At 32.3% G+C, this 22,280-nt stretch overlaps 1 protein-coding gene across 1 annotated transcript in view; it reads right to left on the bottom strand.

The window, feature by feature from the left end:
• LOC108777435 (dual 3',5'-cyclic-AMP and -GMP phosphodiesterase 11) overlaps window positions 1-19,479 on the bottom strand; it is a 30,625-nt gene extending 11,146 nt beyond the window's left edge. The window contains exon 1 of the mRNA XM_018544332.1: window positions 19,306-19,479. Coding sequence (XP_018399834.1) covers window positions 19,306-19,345 — 40 coding nt within the window. The 5' untranslated portion in view covers window positions 19,346-19,479. The remainder of the gene's footprint in view (window positions 1-19,305) is intronic.
• Between the last annotated feature and the right edge of the window lie 2,801 nt (window positions 19,480-22,280).

Below are 22,280 nucleotides of genomic sequence, written 5' to 3'. Positions count from 1 at the left end.
ATATATATATATATATACAATATATAACAATCACATGAATAAAATTTGTAAGTTTAGATGACATTCTCATTTATTGTATTTTTAATGTTTTAACGTGAATATTTACTGAGCGACTCTGTTTTAAAATCTGTTCAAATGACATACGGACACAATATAGACAATGCGATCTTTATATCCGAATTTGGTGCATCTATATTTTATTCAATGATAATTTTGCTGAAAATCATATACAAAAGCTATTTGACACGCTCTTTATCCGTTAAAGTAAATCACTTACTTTAAAATAATGTTTTAATTATCCATTCTAATGGCAATTGTTAAATCCTCAGATTACTTATACAACACTTCATTTCTGACAAATTGTGAGTGACTTAATCTTGATAAATATCTGAGCTTCTTGATGTTATATGTGTGTCTTATACGTATATACACATATTGCTGAGGAGGATTCCAATTAAGTGAATTAAATCGTCTAAATTGTGAAAATAAAGAAGACATCATCCCATCTACAGAGTAATTAATTTTAATCAATAATTTGCGTCTGGAGTGCATTGACTCTTATTAGCCCTGATTTAGTTTAGTTTTGATTATATTTTAAAGATTGAAAGTCTTTTTTAATTATTATTTAGTATATAGTAACTCTAATCATATTTCAGATGATTAGAGTTGCGTTGCAAGTCCGACAATTGTTCGGCGCGCAATTTTGGGGGGACTATATATATTAATAGAACGTTATTTCCTACTTTGGAGAAATATTGCGAAGAATATCACTACGTCGACTCGCCATCAGAGGTCTATCGATATTCGCAAATTCTCGCAAGTGCTAAGACACGCGTATATCTCTTTATATAGAATCTCGATTTAATAACTTACCAAGGCGTATAAGGTAGGCTTCCACTACAATGCCTTACTGATGAGTCCAGTAGTGGAAGCCGGGACGAAACGCCAAAAATTATGTGATATTCTTCGCAATATATAATATTAGAATAAATTATCAGATTTAGATTTCAAATTGTAATTTGACTCTTATTCGCCCTATTTAACGTGTTAATTATTATTATTAAATAAAAGAGTCCTTCAAATCTTCAATTCATTAGTATATAGATAAATAAGTAACATTGTAATAAGTGAAGAAGTAATGTATGAAGATATGGGAGATAATGTAGACAAATAAATACACAGATGAAGTCGAGATTAAGTCGACATGTGGACAGTTAACACAGACAGGTAGATAATTGACGTAAATAGATAGATAGATAATGTAGATAGGGAGATAAGGTAAATAAGCAAATAGATGGCTTGTGAATAGTAAACATAGATGAGTAAATAGATAATTTAAAAAATAGATGAATAGGCAATTTAAAATATATAGAGATAAATACATATAATATATTATTAAATAGGTACATTAAATATATAATATGTAAATATAACGTAAACATAGGTAGATAATGTAGGCAATAGATAAATGTAGATAAGTAGATACATAAGTCAAATAGACAGATAAATACAAAAGTTAGACAAATTAGACAGACGGTTTTATTATACATGTAGATAAATAAATTAATCAATTGACAAATACACAGATTTATAGATAGTTAGTAATTAAAATAAATATTATAAAGTTAATGTTCTATCTACATAATGACGGGAGAGCTAAAGGGGGAACCCACACACACAAGATTTAAAAAAATCTCTGTTGATTATAAAAGAACCGAGATATCGTAAAGCAACCTTTTCTGATAGATTCCATAATTTTTATTCACGCCATCCGCTTTGTCACAAGAGAGGTGTAATTTATGGAGACAAAATAATTCGTTTATGTCATCCTAAGTTCCAGTAAAATAATCTAATTGATGCTAATATAAGATTTTTTTTTAATAATGGATATCCACTACCTTTTATTTTTTCGATTATTTATAATAGAATTTAATTTTATATTAACAATATTAATAGTTATAATAATAAAAATAGTAAAGTAAAAAAATTTTCTTTACTTAACTATTCCATGTGTTAATTCGATATTAGAAAAGTGTACATCAATTGTTAACATGTTTAACTGCAAATTAGCCTTTACTATTCCAAACACATTAAAAAACTTTATAAAAAGAGGAAAAGATCAGCTGGAATGTATAATTAAAATGTTGTTTACAAGATTTCTTGTGACAACTGTAATGTTAGTTAGTTACGTAGGCCAAACGAAGAGACAGTTAAAGACAAGACTGCACGAGCACGTTTCAGATATTAATAAAAAATCAAAATCTCCATCGGTGATTTCTAACCATCGTATTGAGAAGAATACTTCTTCATAACTTCAAATGGGATAAGGTAGATATTTTAGATATCGAGCCTTCCTATAATAAGAGACTAATATCTGAAATGGTGCATACAAAAAAACAGAAACATGGAATCAATATACAAAATGACACCGACTCATTGCCTGAAATGTATTCTAACATCATACGTTCTCTTTCCCCTTCCTAGCATTTTCCTTTCTTTCCCTTCTTGTAATCATTTGTTCTCAGTTTGTGTTTTCCTTTCTGACATTAACGTTATCTAACATCGTCGAAATCACTTGTTATTTAACATAATACTTCATTTGCAATCTTGCTCCAATTTTAAAAGGATAACTACTGTTACCACGATGTGGATTACCACCATTTTGCGTTCTTATTTGATAAGGTACATTATTATATTTATATATATTGTTAGTTTTTATGTACTTAGCATTATAATTTTCTTTTGATAACTTCGAGGAGAATATATAGGACGGTATCATTAATTTGACCTTGGATTAATAGTATTGTCATAGGTCTTTCTTTTTTAAAACATTAAAATAGAATATCTTTTTTAATTAAATACTTTTTAAATTATAATACTCGAATGCAGTACCGCCGATATTAGCATTACTCAAGGTGTCTGATTAATTGCTAAAACTTTTTAATGTTCAGAATCATAATTTCAACATGATAATATACATATCGTAACATGCAATAAAAAAGAGAAATTCTATTTAAAAAAATTTAGAGCGACCTTTAATACTTTGTTGAAAAACTTCAGGTGAATTCGATTCCCTTATGAATTTCCATATGGATTTTCAAATAAAATGTCTATACGGGCTTTCACATAATCATACATGGATTTCCCTATGGATCTTCGTACTCCATGTGGATTTTTATATAGACTTAATTTCATATAGAAATCCATATGTATAAAAATCCATATGAAAATCAACATAATATTCATGTGGTACGTATATATTTAGTATACTTGTATAAGAATTCATATATGAGATATTTAATAAGAATCCCGAAATTATTGAAAAGTAGAACACTCATATGGAAAATATTGGAATATATATATGATTAATAATATGAAGAAAAGGTTCGACAGTAATATATAAAAATTAAATTAGTGTAACGGGTAACGAGCCAAAATAAAAACAATAAAATTCAAGAGAACAAAGGCAATATATTAAATGAACAATAAAACAAGTAAGAACAAACGTTTCGTCACCGATCGGGTCATTCTCAATGTTAACAAAAATTAAAAATTATTGACATATTGTATGAATATTAATACTCTGCAAGGTTTCTGAGATGTTAATGCAATCAATTTGGACGACCATTTTTTATGTTACTGGGAGGTTAATAATAGATTTATTAATCTTCGTTTAATGTTACAGTCTTACAATTTATAAATATTATAACAATATTTGAATATTAATGTGCTGTTTGAATATTAATGCTGAGAGTTTTACTGACTTAGGAGAGATTTAAGAGAAAAATAAGGATAGTATTCGTCCAGTTTTACAAGTATTTCAAAGCAATTTCGTTTTACGTAAATTCTTTCTTTTTATTTACAAATGCTATACAAAAAACTTTAATGTGTTATTTTTCACTTATAACGTCATAATTCAATGTTGCCGACACAGTGCTACTCAGGAGCCTTAAAAAGGAAAAGGATTTTAAATTGCGATGTTACAGAGTGTCCACGGAGTACTACTTTCTTTTCTTTTTCTAATTCCTTACTTGATTATAATAATTTGCGCAAGATTAATATGTTATTTTATGGAAAATTATTTACAAGTTCTAAATAACTGAAACGAACATTGATGACGCTGCAAATTGCTGACATAGTTGACGTTGGTAAAAGTGAAACAGCAACAAAGAAAGGAAAAAAACGATCTATTTACTGTGTTTATATAATCCATACTTCTTTAAAAAATTGTTTTTTTTTCAATAAACATTTGGTTAATAAACTTGATTTTTTTTAAATATGCAATTTATGCTTATTATATTATCTTTTTTTACAATAATCGTACACCCGTAACAGAGAAAAAAAAATTAAAATCTCTCCAAATGGTTACGATCACTGTTAGGTAAAAAAAACTGAAACCGCTTGAATTTCGGAAGAACTCAATTTTGAAATTTTTTTTTGTTTTCAGCATATATATATATATATATATATAGAGTTTATATATATATATATATAGACTCAAACTTACACACATATTAATGCATATTTAATCCTGGAAAAGGATTTTCAAATAAGTAAAAAAGGAAAAAAGTAATTAATAATTATTGTTTATCAATTGTACGGTCTTAAAAAAATTTTAGTGTTTGTTAAAAAAGTAATTGTTATACAAAAATTTTATGGTTTAGTCGGTAATACAGTCGACTTTAGGATTTCCTTAAGAGGATAAACAATAACCACAATCAACAATTGAAAGCTGTCAACAATACAATCTTATACAATCCCTTACACACCCTTTTTTTATTAATGGATTAGTTTATTTAAACAAAACAATTTTTTGTTACATAAGTATTCTCCTTCCTATAATATGTAAAAGATACGTTGTAGCGTCTTTTTCATGATAACATAAAAAAGATGTTATTTGTGTACGAAACTTTAAAAATATACGTATAATGGAAAATGCTACCGCGTCTTCTGTTTGATGACGTAACTGTAATAACGAGTTTAAATAAGACATAATCGAAACTTCGTTCCGTGTTTATACATATTTCTTATGTGAAATCATTATCTTTCGCAACTGCATTGACAGTTGCGGATATCTTATACATTTTCGCAAAGCTTCATTACTTTCCCTGAATCGAACACCGCAGAAATATTTCATTGTAAGGCTATATATATACAAAATCATTATACAATACCACACACACACACTGTAACGTTATTATATTTAGCCTTTAGAACTAGAAATCGAACTGTGCTCAATTGATGATGCTTTACAATAAGTAGAAAAATAACATGTAGGTAGACCGATTGTTCGAGCGTTCCTTTATACTTCTATACTTCTTTCCGGGGTGGGAGGAAAGGAAGGTCTTTCTTTCTTTCTTTCCCTTTTGATGTTACGCAAACAAATTCGATTCTTATAGCGTTTTCGGCCCAATTGGGTTTGCATCAACTTGAGTTAAAAAACGCTTTTGCTATTGGTTGACGTTATACGCTCTACTAATAGGAACACACGAAACATCATTAATTCAACCCAGGTTGGGACAAACTCGATCGTATTAAAAACGCCATTAGACACGTATTTATTAAATAAATTTATTTGAGATATAATTGCAATAACTTTTTGACTTTCGGCACACAATCAATTTAAAATACTAATAATCTCCCTAAATTAAATTGAATTAGAAATATCTGTAAAGAACTTATTGCAAAAATATTACCTCAGCTAGGAGTTAAACCTGGGACCTCCTGACTTTCTGAGACGGATGTCTCAGCCATCTTGAACACTTTTCAATCAGTTTATTATTCAAAACTTACACCTTGACATTTTCGTAGAAAGTACCGATTCAAAATTGCTTAAAAATTTTGCAATTTGAAGGAAATACGTTGAAGAATACTTTGCATGTACACTCGTAAGGAAAGTAAACACACAAATTATAAAGCAATTTTATCGCGTTAGAAAGAATTAAAATATATTACCACGAGATTTTGTCTAACTCCAGTATTTTTATACACAATTATGTTTTTTTGTTACGTCTTTTTATCATACTAGCGTTTATAGATTATGTTTACGTTTGTGTTTCTTGACAAATCAGAAGAAAACTATTGGTAAGCAATTTCTTCCTGATTGGTTAAAACACATAAATAGGAATCTTGTGATGCAACCTCCAATCCCTGGTGTGATTCGAGCATTACGTCTCATTTTTTTTTTACGATGTTAGACGATTTATTATGCGGGTAGTCAGCTGTCAGCACACAATCGTGATATAGAATGTTTTCAGACAATTGCGATAAATTTAAACGATTGCTAGATCTTGTTAATTGAATAATTTTTGTTGATTAATTTGTATCCAGAAATACCTTAATTCTTAAACTCTCTCTCTCTCCCCCCCCCCCTCTCTCTCCGTCAAACATTATTTCCGCGCGCGCGCAGGAAAAATTTATTACCGCTCAGATAGAGAATACATCATATTCATTATGATCACTTTTATAAAGTACAAGGTCCAAGTTTTAATTCAATCACTATTGAAGGTCTCTAGCACGTTAGGTTCACCTGCCGTGTTGTTTCAAAGTACTCAAAAATGTATTTCTTGATACGTTAGTATCAATTTTCTGAAAAACCTGATGTAATACGAACATTTCATGTCCGGATTTGGATGTATCGTAAAAAACTACAGAAAAGTATAATAACATCTTATAATTAAAAAAAGTTAATTAATTAAGATAATTAAAAAAAGTTCGATTTTGTCGACCAGTGTAATCGCGCTTGTCGTAAAATTCGATTAAATTATTATCTATATGGCAAATTTATTTTGATAATAATACCCATCGAGGCATATTTGTAAAATGTTTTCACTAATATTAAGTTAAAATAAAAAGAATTTTAATTTCTATTTGCTATTAAGTGTGACCTGATACCTCTCTGGTCACTTTCTATAAGAAATTGGGAGTAATTTTGAAGTAATACATTCTCCAAATCACTCGAATTCACTGACATGACTGTTTCATTGTGAACACACACTTTCCTCAGAACTTTCTCCTTGTGCAGATCAATCATACATATTCCATTGGATTTGCATCGAACGGCTGCGAATATCACTATGAGCAAAGTATACGTATATGTAAATATCATTTTTTATCTTTTCACTTTGTCACACAAGTTTTGGATTGTTGCCAGGCCGCATAATCGAGTCGTGATAAAAGCTGGACAGTTCAGGTAAATGCATAACAACGTTGAAATTATTCACGTTTCTGCGTTTCTCTCGAAATAATCATCTTTTTTTGCTTTACGCGGATGCACGGATGACGCTTTCATATGACGGACCGTATGTGCGAAAGGCGACGTTACAGAAGTTGAACGATGCGTGTTACGACGCAAAGCTGGTGTTTCACGTACGGTTGTAGCGAGCGGCATGATAGCGTCGGAAAGCCGAGAAACCGACCGACCGGCCTTCACGGGCCTCGCCTCGGCCCGATGGCGCCAAGCTGACCTATCTGCTCGTCACTGATCTCGTCTGTCTCGCTTTTGCTCAGCCGGTTGTGACCGGCCGATCGACTGATCATTTTCCATGTATATTGCTAGTATAATTCATTAGATATGATCAATTATCAGATTTTTTTTTATATAAAAGGAGAAAACATTTAATTGCAAAAATATGAATATAAACTGGTCTCGAACTGTGAGATAAATCGACTGATTAACCCTCGAGATTAAATCGACTTTATAGATCTACAATCTTTAAAGAAATTTTCGATTGGTATTACCTTGAACTAAATTCCAAGTTTCGGAGATGGTACTTTGCATCAAGATCTCACAATTAATGTCATTCTACGATAACAAAAAACGTTAGCGATAATCATGGATCCTCTACTTTCGGGAAAGCGGAAAATTGCCGCCGCCTTCTAAAAACCGTAAATTTCATACCTTCACCTGGAAAAAAGCAACGTCCTTTAAAATATTATTATAGTCACGCTTAAATAAACTTTTTAGGATTTGCAGCGAAAAAGTAGCCATAGGAGGAGTTTATCCCAAAGAGATGGAACTTCAGAATGATGAGAACTACGATATCAAAAAGTAGCCAATTCGACAGAAAGCCAATTTCCATAAAGTTTTTGTGCAAGGTCTTTTGATAGAATCATATTCGAATAATAATTCTCGATTATGTAAACGACAACGGACGGACCAGTTTCCCAGAAAGCGGAAGCGACTCAGAACAGCGTGCTTGGACCATGTAATTATGATTAAGGCAAGATCAAAGGACTCGAAAGAGAAAGGGAAGGGTTTATCGTCTTTCAGTGACATCAAATTCCGCGTTCCGCCGGAATCCTTTCCTCCTTCCAATCAATATTCGTACTCCCCACTGTATTAAAAATATAGATATAATAGATAGTAAAAAATAATTTAAAAGATAATTTAAAAGACTGTCACTAGAAGATGTCTGAGAACTGAGTATCATAAAGCTTTAGATATATCAAAGTATAGTAATACAGAAGTCTTCCATTTTTTAATCAATAACCATATTATATAAAAAGATTACTAATAATACTAAATGCTTATTAGATTACAGTTACCAGAAAATAGCGGTCGAAATAGTCAATAAGAGTTTTTCGGCTTAGATAAAAGAATTGTGCTTTGGTATATCTAGAGCTTTAAAGTACTATCTTTTTAATTGACCATCTTATTTGATCTCGTTGTGCAGCTACGACATAGATCTTATAAACATAGATATGCCTTGTAGATTTCCACAAGTATAATATTTTATAATACTTTAGTATTATTACTAAAGTAAGACAGAGATATTCAACATAATCAAAGGAATAAATAACAGAAAGAATAAGAATTTTATAACATTTTCGGCCCGGGTTTGCACCAATCTGGTTTGGAAAACACTCTTTGCTATTTATTGATGTTACATCTACCAATAGGAGAACACAAAACGTCATTAATTCAACCTAGATTAGTGTAAATCCGATCGGATCAAAAACGCTATTAATCTATTAGGAACTAGATATTATGGAATACACAGTTGTTCCTGATAGGTTAAAATTCTTATTCCCTATTTCTTGTTCCTTTTATTCCGCGCATAGAATAAACATAAAATAAGATAAACCGTATCCTTTATAAAGATTGTCCTATTTTAGATTTTAGAACTCATTATTCATTAAAAAGTTATTGAAAAAAAAGTTTAAGAAATAACGTTACATTTCTGGTATACATATATAATACAATATTAATTAATATTCTACATCTTTCTTGCTTATAGGAATATACAACTTTTTACGAAGCGAGGTCTACATTTATATCTCCCTACTGAGAAAGTCGGATGCTTCTAGACCGGAAGGCGATGGGGTAGACTAATCTTTGCGTGGAGTCGTGCTTCCCTTGACAGGTGGGGTGGATCTCGCTTCGCGTGGAAAATCGTGTGCCTCTAAGAGGAGAGGAATGTGGGGTGTACTGTATCTCGTTCCGCTTGAAATCGTTAAAAAATCACTTTTCTGCTTTAAAAATAAATTCCCTGCTTTTAAAATAATTGCACAAAAAACGTTTTAAAAAAAATTTTTTTTATTTTTAAAATAGAATTTTTGTTTTAAATAGTGGAAAAGAGACGTACGTTATATATTTTTTAAGTTTATTTTGTTAATAATTTTTTAACGAATAACGAGCGACGTGAAATCTATCGGGATTACTTAAGGTCAATGACATTGACAACATATATCAGAGTCAAGGTCACCGGGAGGAAGCGGGAAGTTCCCTATTCTATATAATTATCCAGCGATTTATTTTCATCAAGATAGTTTTAATAAGTAATTAATCAATCTATTATTTTAACTTTGAAGAACCCACCATTAAGTATCCCAGCATTATCTAAGGATAGTTAAATAAAAGTCTCTAAAATTGCAATTTTGTCAACGCAAATTTATATAAATGGCGATTTTTAACTACGAGAAGCTTCGTAGATGGCGATATCAGCTCAGGTTCATTTGACAACCCTTCGCATTCGAACGTACGCATTAAAAAAGACCAGTGAAACTTGCTCTCGGACCGGTCGCCGGTTCTTCGTTTTCTGACAGCATCAGACTTTTCTCTCTTTTTGCTTCTTCATCCGCCAAGTCCGCGAACTTGGCTAGCGCTACCATCAAGTTCAGCTACTGTTCTTTTTTCTTCAAGTATACATAAGAAAAATAAATCAATTCGCGATATCTCGCCTGTTTGTGTAATTTGTCGTTTCGCTTGTGCCTCTGTCGACTACTTTTCTCTGGTATTATCATTAATTGCTCGGATTAATAGCTGTAAATGTGTAATCATAATTACACAGAGAGAAATATCATTATTCTATTGCTAAAAAAAAAGTGATTACTCAATTAATGTTTTTCCTTTTAAGTAATTATCTTTAACAAAGAATATTTTGTCGATAACAATCTTAAAATATAACATACTTGCGTTAAAAATTTTAGAAAAATTCATTATTTATGTATTCAAACAAGAATTCATTTTTTTTTTGAAAATATTATGAAATTGATGGAAAAACAATTTTATAACAATCAAATCAAATTTGTTTTAATTTAATAATCTTGATTGAAATACACTAAACTTTATAGACTATTCAGAAGATATTTTAAATAAATTCAATGCTTGTGGTGAACTTATGATAGATTTGCGGATACATGAACTTTTAAAATATATAAAACATAAAACAATTAGTAATTATTACTATTGCGTATGATATGTATTTTTCTGTGTGTATAGTATATAGCTATGTATGTAGGCGATTACAGATCGTGGGAACTATCAAGTTTTTCGATTTTTAAAAAAGATGCTTTTGTGATCATCGGCAACCGGATGGTTGAGAAATTTTTTCGCGCTGATTGAGGGAGATCATACTTTTAGATTTAGAACAATGGTCGTACTTCGATAAACAATTATAAAACGGTTGCAAAACTGTTGTGTTCTGCTGAACGCAGCTATTATAAAATTTTATGGTCGGTATTCATAGTCGAATCTTAAATTTAAAATCATCTTAAGTACAATCTTAAGATGTCTTAAACCAAGCCGTATTAGCATCTTAAGACATTATTTAAGACGATCTTAAAATATAATAAGAACTAACTGTAAATACCGTCCTAAGATACAATGCAAAAATACTGACCTTATAAAAAATCGACGTACAATTGTGCGACAGAATTTTCATTTAAATCATTAATCGTTATTCTAGGCGTTGCCACTGAAAATCTAAAGATTATTTTTCTAAAATCGAAAGTATCTTCATTATCATCAAGTTGATTGATTCTATTTTCAGAATTTCAATGTAATTAATTTTTTATTTGCTTCACACGGAATTTACAAATTTCCGATATATTTAAGAAAGAGCTCCTGCAACGAGATCAAAAGGCAAAGGTGGCGATACTAACTTTACAGAGATTGTGCCAATAATTAAAATAACACAAATCATTGACTCAAAGAAGTCAAACCTAAACAAATGCGCGCCAAAAGTAATGGACTGACTAACGAGTCGATATTTCACATACATCCAAGATTTTGGACAGCATGCCCGGGAAGACTCACAATGAGAATCATGCCACTTATATCTTCCACATACACAGAACAGTAATGCTTGCCGCGCGGCGGAAGTTGTCGGACTAGCCAATTATGCTATGTTCTTAAGTCGGCATCACTTTGCAGAACTTCTAGAAATGATGCAATACTACTTCCGCCACGCGACAAAAGTTGGATTGAGTTCAACTTTTGTCGCGCAGTGAAAATTATATATCTATATTACTTCTGAGCAACCAAGACGTTAATTGGCTATCGCGCGAACTTATGCCACGTGGCAAATGTTCCTGCGTTCTGTATATAGAAACCATTAAAGACTGACAGAAGCGTATACCATTTTTCACAGCTAACTTTTCTTTTAAAGAGGTAAAGAAGAGCTCTCGTCACGTTGGACTTCGCTTTCGTATGCATCGAGATAAACGCGAAGCGACGCGACGCATCACGTGGCTGTATTAATCCAACCATTGCGCATGTATGTGCACACCGCACATAACATGTGACATTACAGAATATTGCAGTAATATTGTAATATATATCAGAAATATTACATATTACAGTTTAATCTTACAGTATAATATTATAGTATAATATTACAGAATTATTATTGATATATTACGGAATTATATTATTGATAAACAACATTGAAATATCACAGCAATATTGCTGCAATATTTCACAGTAATGTAGTAATATAACGTCTCATGTAGAGTGACATTTATATATAACAATCTCCCAAATAGCACAGTGGTAAATACAGAAGAGTTCATAGAAATTCATTTTAAAGAATACATATTAATTTAGAAAAAAGAATACATGGAAGAATTCTTAAAGAATTAACCACAAACGGTTCGTCTTGAAGTTCGACAATTCGTTATAATGAATATTTCAAAATTTAGTACTTCAAATATTGTGAGAATTCATCAGTAATTACAAGTATTATGAGCGCATGCGCGAGATGACGCGATATCCAGACAATTCACGTGTCAGATCCAGACTCTGTACTCTCTCCGGCCTTTGCCTGTACCTTTCGCTCTTTTTCCTTTATGCTTCTCCCGCCACCCAAAAAAAAAAAACAGCGTATATAAAGAAAATCTCGCGGGGGAACAGTGCAGGTTCAGTTTTTGCTCCTCGCCTTGATATGAAGTGAATTGAAATATTCATGAAACGTTGGCATTCTAAGGATGGATTTGGACATGCGAATGCAAAACGCATAATTTCTATTAGACTGTTAATTCCGTTAAAAATCTGATAATAATTCAATATAATTTTATTAATATTAAGCAATTTAATATGATTTTACAATTATTATACAGAAAACAAAAATCAATTAAAATATATATTTGTAATCAATAAAAATTAATTAACTGAAGTACGAAATGAAGTTCAATTTACTCAAATATTCATAAGGTTTCTTCACGTCACACCATGTATGCAACACGAACAAATCTATATTGAAATTTTTATTATATATTAATATCACACGCGTAGAATGTTCCAGAATGACTGCAAAATATATTATATTTTGTGTATGGATAGAGCGGTAAACTGACATGACTCAAAAAGTTCTAAAGATCGCCGAATAAACACATTATCCATCCGGCTAAAAAAAAATCATCCCTATAATTTGTACAACTGTTAAAGATAACGAAAATTAAATTTTCCGCAGATAGGTTTTTAGTAAACAAATAGATTTTTGCAAAAGCTAATAAAGGACCAATCTTAACGTTATACACATATCATTTTGTAGGTATTTCGAATACCTATATTTTTCGCGTATTTCCCACATGAGTCATGAGTCTCAAACATGTATTCTTTTCTAATGGCCTTTCAAAGCATTTCGTGGAAAAAAATTACAATTTTTTAGAATTTTTTCTAAAACGGATATTTTCTCATTTTACTATGAAAGGTACTACTATAACGGCAATGGCTATTCATGAGTTGGACTCCCGTTTTGAAATGTGATATGATAATTGCATACATGCACATGTATGCGCACAAAGATTATCAATTCTACTGTTTAAAAAAGCGATTACTTATAGCAAATTTGATCAGATCCACTCAGTGCGCATTGATGTACATTAAAACACAAATTAGCATAAAAATATATTAAATATAAATATAAATATAGATTTAATCAAGAAATCATCAATACATTTTATTGTGTTATTAAATAGAATTTGCATTTTGGAATTCGAAATATTTGGATTTTACTTTTACACAGATTAAATCACTATATAACAGTTTTAATATACTAACGCGCATTAATGCGTCCAACTAAATTCACCACTAACGCTTTTTTCATCTGTAACAAAGAATATTTTCTTAAATAATCTCAAAATGTATACAAATAACAAATTTTAAAAAATATTATATGTTCGAAAAAAAATTTACATACCTTCAAAGAACAGTATAAAAGTTTATCAAAGAAAAGTCAAATTAATTAAATAAATCAAATTTTTGTTTTAATTGTACATTCTTAATCGTGAAGAATTAATAAGTAACTAGGATTTTCAGAATATATTTTGAATAAAAAGTGTAGCAAAATATGTAGGTATATGAAATTTGTTTCCGCGCCAAATCAGACTTGCATTAGTGTTGTTCTTGCAGCCCTTCAGCGGTCCAAACAAATGGTAATCACATAGAAAGATATGTCTGCGATTATCATTTGTTCATTGGGTCACTGGAAGAAGAATTGGAAGAACAACAATTCGAGGATGATGCCGATAGAGAGAAATAAGTGTGCAATTGGCTGTGAACGCAACCTAATATTATACTTTTTATAAAAATAGGATGCCCTGCCAAAAATATAGATACTAATGTAGTAGGAAAGTACGTAGAAAAATATTTTCTTTATATTTTTCTTCTCTTATCTAATAAATAATAAATTAAATTCCTATTAAATTCACTCTCTATTTGTGATTCACCTTCGTAATTAGTAACTCATTAACTATTGCGAAAATAAAAAAATTGTAGAGGATTTTCCGATTGAGTTTAGTCCGCTCTATCTGCATATAAAAATAATCTTAAATATTCTGAGACACCCTGTATATATACATATAGGGTGTCCTCATATAAGTGGTTACACCTTTTTATTTCATAAACTAATTGAGGTAGATCTAATAAATATGGTTTTATGTTAAACGGCTCTAATTAAACTTTATTGTAAGTACAGTGTTCACTTAAAAAAATTATTTATGCTAGAGTATGGAGACATAATTTTTGCACGCGCGATAAAGCCAATATTTCGATGTAATAAAAATTGTAGTGTCCATATCGTGCACGCGCATTCTAACGAGTACAATAATATAACAAAATTATTTTATAAAGTTATTTCGGTTTAAAGTTTTATGGGTGTTTCTTTTCATCTTTGGCCCTGCGGTATGGCCATCTTCCAACTCTTGCGTTATTGAATTGACAACATGTTAACACGTCAATCTTAATAAAAGAGAGTCGGAAGTGTAAGATGTGTAGTATATACTTGACACTACATAAAGTTATGTAGTATCAAGTATAACTCTTTCCTTGTAATTCAGAGATAGTGACCCTAATCAGGAGCAAAGAGTAATGCCGTTCATCGAAGACGAAAATCGCGCGTCATCGTGAGGAACCTGTCGTTTCTCGTAATCTGCCTGTTATGCAATGAAATAGCGGCAGTTACCTTGGCCAATGCAAATACGCGACGTCATATATTCGTCTCGGCTATTGCAAAAGGTATAATGCGCCACGATAAACAGCTTGAATCTCTCACTATCAGGTCATTTACAATACAAGATATACAATTAATTTCATAAAAGGAAAAAAAATAACATAAGAATTTTTTTTATTTTTGGATCTATAAAGATTATTGTTTTGTATGAAATTTATTATACGAAACTGAGTTAAGTGTATTTCAGAATAAAAAATTAAAATTTTTAATATGTGTGTTTTGTTCTTTTTGATATTTGTAAAGTTTACTCTTTCAGTATTTTAATTAATAACTTTTTTAACAAATTTACGTATAATTATTGCAAAATTCCATTTCTAATTTAAGTATACGTATTTTTTATTACGTTCAATAGCTCGAATTTCTATAAAACTTACAAAATTCATTCATCTCTTGCTCATTTTTTTTTTTATTTTCGAGCGAGAGTGTATACGCATAATAAAAGACGCGATAAGATTTGATCATCAACGAATTAATCATCGTTGTTATTTAGTTTTTGGATAATGAGAGAGAATGTTGTTAATATAATTATCTACCAAACATATAAATAAACACATAAATAAACATTTACCGATAAATAAAACGCGATAGAGCTAAATGCGCGATAGAAATTCTGTTTAAAATTCAAAGATTATAGCTCTCGTTGGCGATAAGACTTATCATTAATTGACAACCTTATTGTGCTATTAACATCATGTAAATCGACAGCGAAGCGGGCATATAAGTTTACTTTTCGCGGAATTCCGCATTTGTTTAAACGCGCATGAGTTTTCCGTGTCTTGCTTTTTCTCAATCGCCGAATTTATTTTAAGCGCGATTACGAGTGACGCAACGTATCGCTTTCGAGCTACACGTATGTGCATATATAGCTTGTTGAAGTGCGTCTACGTTGAAAAAGGTATCAGCGCATCGTCGAACGAGTGATATCGAAAAAAACAGCTGTGCTAGCGCTGCTGCGAGTCGGCGCATTGCATATCAATGCGCGTACAAATATGTGGGATGTATAGTTTCAGTGATATATATACATGTCTTTCTTCCAGCTGAAATTCGTCTTTTTGACCCCGTGAATTTAAACGATTCTCGAGCACATGCCGCTTGTACGGTTACATTATGTACAGCGCAGCGCAGCGATGCGACGCGGCGGTTACTAGATGTTATAATGTTTATGTCTAAGGCTGATGTTCATAATCGGATCTTGTATCATTTTAAATACAGTCTTAAGATGTTATGAACCGATTAGAAAGTCGTATTAGCATTTCTTAAGACGGTCTTAAAGTAAGAACGGATCTTGAATACCGTCCTCGTTTATACGTTACTGTTTTTGGCCGTTCTGATGATTTCATCGAATCGATGTAAATCAGTCCGAATGTGATGCCGAATTCAAATAATGCAGGCTATGTTCCAAAATTTACTGCCAATACTGAAAATATATAGTTCACGTACGCTATAGATTTTCAGTATTGGCAGTAAATTTTGGAACGCAGCCATAGTCATTTTGCCGTTCATCCATTCTCCCGTATATATACCCAATCAATTTTGCTTTTATTTTTCTTTTTCGCAAATGGACATGTTTCTCTTTGTTTATTAGTATTTGCCATTGTTATAAAACAATTAATAGAAAATATTGGATACGCTTGTAATTGTGAGTTAGAGATCACGTTTTGGATTGTATTGAACAATTACATATCAGTTGAGGAAAGATAAATTGAAATTTTTTAATATTTCCGAATATCAATATCCATATCTACATACCTTCATGCAGACCCCTTTATACTCTTAACTTTATAAAGTTTTATTCCATATTGATTTTCTACTATTAAACTTATTATAATAAAAGTTTTAAATTTATGGACGTTTTCCAGCAAAAACACAGAGTAACAAAGCGAATCATTAAATCCTTGATTGTTTGCCAGCATTAAACAAGGATAAAATAATTCATTGTGTTACATTGTGTCCTTGCTGGAAAACGCCCTTTATCTTCAATTGCGTATAACAATACATATGTACAAGCACAAAGTTGTACGCTGTGGACTAGCATGGACGTTTCGTCAAACAGCTGACTGGGATGCTGCATTCTATACGGTAAAAAAAGTCGGATCGGTAAAAAAAACCGTATTGTCTGAACGCATCACCTACAATATATACATATGTGTCCACTACATATATATAATATTGATGATCGATTCGGTTGTTTTATCGAATCACGTACATTGCAGCATAGAGTAAAGCTTTTGTGTAAAATAACACTACCTCGTCTAAAAATTCAATTATTGTACTTTTGTGTACCATTTTACAAATTATTTGGAAATTACATGATACTGCAACGATGCTATGTCACAACCTGTGCGTGACAAGAATCAGCACGATATGACTGTTGTCATTTACGTAAATAAAACAAACGTGATGTTGTTGCTATTTTTTCAACGTATTTCATAGCAAAATTATAGAAAATTCAAATTAAATAACCTAAATCTTGATCATTTGTCATGATTGCAATACTATTAAAGAATTAAAACGTTTGTAGATTAGGCCAGGTTAAATAAATAAAGTTTTACAAAATACTTCAGTTTTCTAAATCGCATTATAATATAGTGTAACAAACAAAAAATGTTATATTGATTTTTATAATTTTATTGATATAATTTGGATCTAAGAGGGCAAAAGTTATAATTTAAAAAATATTCAAAAAATTTTGAATTATTACAATTTAAATCCTTAGATCAGCTATAGAATAAACCTCGCCTCGTATGAATGCGCGCATTTATGCATGTGTATGTATATAGTCATCGTGCACGGAAAAATTAATCATAATTTAATTAACAACAGGATATGAAGTTGAATTAACAAGATTTGATTAAGCATATTTTAATGGAAGTAAAAAAAATTTCTAGTTAAAAAATTTCTATGATAAAATATTTTGGTAAACAATTAAAATATTCATTGGCGTGTGATACCGGTTAAAGTTTTGTCGGTGCATACGTATTATAAAATAATATCCAAATACACAAGTTATTATTGGTTATTGTGACTAGAGAAAAGAAGTATGATTGTGTGTGTGGGTTAATGTGATACATATGGTTAACGGAGTATTATTAGAATTAAATATAATTTCTGATTATTATAACTGATTATCTGCAAGCAATACTGCCATGGAACGGACGCGGTAGAGTTCTATATTTATTGTATTATAAATAAAAAATAGAATAAACTGAGGGTTCAACATTATAGACTTTTCATTAATATTTTAATAAAATGGTGCTTTAAATGCAAATCCCCAAAATTGATTTCGAAGACGAAAGTAAATTTTCGTGACTTCGCAAACTTCAAGTATTCAAATATTACGTCTGAACTAAATTTAGCTCATACATTAATAAGAGATTGTCATTAGATTTAAACCAAAAGTGATTTTCCACCAAAATGCATGCAATCAAATTTGTTTAATTATCTTTGATACCAAAACTATGGATCGTTCACCAAATAGTCTAATCGTTATGCGTATATGCTTATTTCAAGTTAACTCAATTTTTTTCAGTATACCACATATTTCCACCCTAACAAATCTAACGATTCTAGATTGAAAATATGCGAATTATTCGTGCATTTGCGATCTCTCCTGATAATAGCGCTATACGGAGTAATGCGATGTATATTATAGATATCTGTCGCGGCAAAGTCGCAGGTTTTCCGTGATGTCACATAATTTAATCTGACCTGAGCCCTACAGTTATTACGCTATTACGTTCCGGAGGCCTTTAATGGGGGCCATACTACGTACATACGAGAGAATCACGCTGCCGCATAATGCACATGCATCGCCTCATTCGTGTTACGCATATAGATGGGTGTAAAACGCACGCGTTTAACCATCGACCTAAACCGTCACCGTTCATCATACGCGTATATATAACTTCGAGATGTTTAAGACTTGAGAGCGCCGAGAGAACGGCGCGCGACTCTTTCGTCGCTATTTTGCTCGCACGGGAGAGAAACGAGGGGGAAAATTATTATTATTATTATTAGTAACAATATAGTAACACAGAGGAGAGCGCGCCGCGTTCGCCTGCATGAAACTTACATTGATCAAATATCTTAAGCATCGCTTTCTTCAGCTGCATAGTCGCGACCGCGCAGCGGAATTGCTCCAACGAGGAAACAATAACGACAACACACAAAGCACGATCTCGTTGCTTTGCATGGTTTGATCAACTGCTCCAGTCCATCGTCGATAAGGCGAAACCTTCAGAGAGCTATTAGCCGCCAACCGACAACAGGACGCTGCATCTCACCGCACGACGCGGTTGCGGTCGCCCGGCGGCGAGTCGACATCCTCTCCTTCCTTCTCTCCTTTCGCTTCCTCTAGGTCAGCACGTGCGCGTGTATGTATGATACGTGAGTGCGTGCGCGTTTAAACACGATGCAACAGTCGGCTGCACTCGACTGCAATGGTACCATGCGCGCTCCACTACTACCACCACATTATATCGTCGCCATCATCACACCAGCGGGGAAATCGTCGTTCGTCGTCACTTCCGGCGGGCTGGAATCCGCACGATGAATGAACTCGTTCGCACAATAATACGTCTCCCAGATACGATCTCTTTTTCGGAGGAAGGAGGCGCAAATTCTAGACCCGAATAACACTTACATGGCCAAAGTGCTAGCGTAAGGTAATGAATCAAGTTCGAGAGGTTATTTCTGAAGGACAATTTTCATCAACTAATTCAAATTCTGAAAAGTTCGCTCGCTCCGCTCCGGAAGTCGATTGCGGTCCTTTCAATATTTCGGCGCAAGTTAGGGCCTTAAAGCACAAAGATAATCGAATCGTGGAACGTAAATCGTAGTTGTAGATAGACCTGTAGATTGAAGACATTGTACATTGACCTACGACTACAAATCATGTTTCACAACTCGGTTACGATCATCTTTGCGCTGAAGCCCTTACACGATTTAGCTGACACGTAAAAACGTAAGCTCACAATTCGTTGTGAGCTGTTTAAATCCTTTGTAATTGCACCAAAGACGCATGAATCGAAGGAAACTTGACCACAGGATATAACCACCGCGCGGAACTTGAAATTGCAAACTTAATAATTTCACGGTTGCTGTATGTGTTTTCCAATTGATGACACAAATCGACACAAGTGTCGTTCTATCTTTGTCAATCTCTAAATGTCAAGAAAGATCGAACGATACTTGTGTCGACTTGTGTCATCGATTGGAAAGCACCCTGGTGTTGATTCAACGCCATCGGAGTTCAGTATCCCGCGAGATTTGAGATTGTCGGCGCATGTACCGATATCTTTTATCGCACATCACACCGATATTACCGCGTTCTTACACGCGTCAAATCTCGGTTACCTTCTGAATTTGTTTTGAAATATCGCACATTTATCATTCTATCATTCTGTCGGCGCGCGAACACATGTTTTTCTTCCCGGGGAAGTTACACCTCCAGAAGATAAGACTTCTTTCGTATTTCACAGTGGCATAAATCCGTCGTTCTCGGTTGCGAGACATTCGCGCGATGCCTTTCGAAGACGCGCGTAGCACACCGCACGCGAGTTTAGTTGCGACTGTTAAAAATCGACTTGAGTTCAGTGGAGTCGTGGTGCGATGCGGCACGATGTAACGCTCCGAACGAGAAGAGAAGGGGAAGAGAGAGAGAGAGAGAGAGAGAAAGAGGTGGAAAGAGAGGGAAGCGAAGTTTCTAATGTCAGTCTGCACGTCTCTATTTTCGGAGCAAATCAAATTATCGGGGAACTCTAACCAAAATCAAGGGGACCAGATGATGCTTCGAAGAGGATCTTATCTCAGAGAAATACGAACTGTCGTATATAACATGACACCTACGAAAATTACACTCATGATATTTGTAACTCACTCACGCACAAGTTAGTCTCGTGTAACCACGATAGAACAAAGTTTTGTCGATCACGAGTCAGTCTAGAAAGATAAATATCCCCTTTATCTCGCTTCATTACATATAATACGCTTGCATCGTCACATTTGCGCGATAACTATGTATGAGCATGTACGTATGTGTGTACTTGTGCACACGTCACCAGACAGAAAGAGAAAAGAACGCAAAAAACAAAAATCAGAAAAAGAGACAGAGAGTTAAAGTAGCAGCCGTACCAACCAGATCTCGTTATATATATATATATATCAAGTCTCGTTCTTCTGCTATACTCAAAAAGAGACCAGATAAATTATATATTTATTTAAAATATCGATAAATGTCGTCGAAAAATAAATTTTACTGTTACGCGATTCCATTTCCATTTTTTCATAGAATTTATGCCGATTAAAAAAAATTACATCTAAGACGAAAAAATCATGCCTCTTTTTCATACTTTACATGTCGAAACAAATTAATCACTTTGCTATGACGCAGCTGGATAAAAGAAGCTTAAAGTGTGCGAATTTTAGGCAATTTGGGCAGCACATAAAGATTGAAATCATTTTCTTTTGAACTCAGTTTTATTTGTTAAATCCAAGAATCATATAGAATCATAAGTCAAGATATTCTTAATACCTGGAAAATATAGTTCGGGATATACAAGAAAACAATGGTTGATTTTATCATTTTGTTGAGTCATATGTCTATAGTAATTTCTCTTTGTTATTAAAAAAAAGTCACAATTAATAAGAATTAATTTTTTAAATTAAAATCAATTGTTATTAATTGTGACTCTTAATTGCACTAATTATACAGGATGATTAAAAAGTTCTGGACCAATAAAATCTCAAAAAGAAATCATTTAAGAAAAAAATATTTTATGCAAAAGTTGTAGGATTTTAACAAATACATCAAATAGTGATATCCATTTAATCTTGAGCGTAAATAGGGGAGGAATTCCTAAAGTTTAAAATGTTTCATGGAAAACCCCACTTTTTATTCAATATATTAAGATATTTTCAAAACATTATAATTCCTCCTTTTAGTTAAGTATTTTTCGCGATACGAGTTGGCAGAGTTCAGGTACCGCTGACATCAGCATTATCAAAGAATTCGACTGACAGCTAAAACCTTCTGAATGTTGTTTAGGG

This window comes from Cyphomyrmex costatus, unplaced genomic scaffold, assembly GCF_001594065.2.
Source record: "Cyphomyrmex costatus isolate MS0001 unplaced genomic scaffold, Ccosl1.0 scaffold43, whole genome shotgun sequence".
NCBI lineage: Eukaryota > Metazoa > Arthropoda > Insecta > Hymenoptera > Formicidae > Cyphomyrmex > Cyphomyrmex costatus.
The sequence above is the reverse complement of the archived record's forward strand: the minus strand, read 5'-3'. Positions and strand labels throughout refer to the sequence as shown.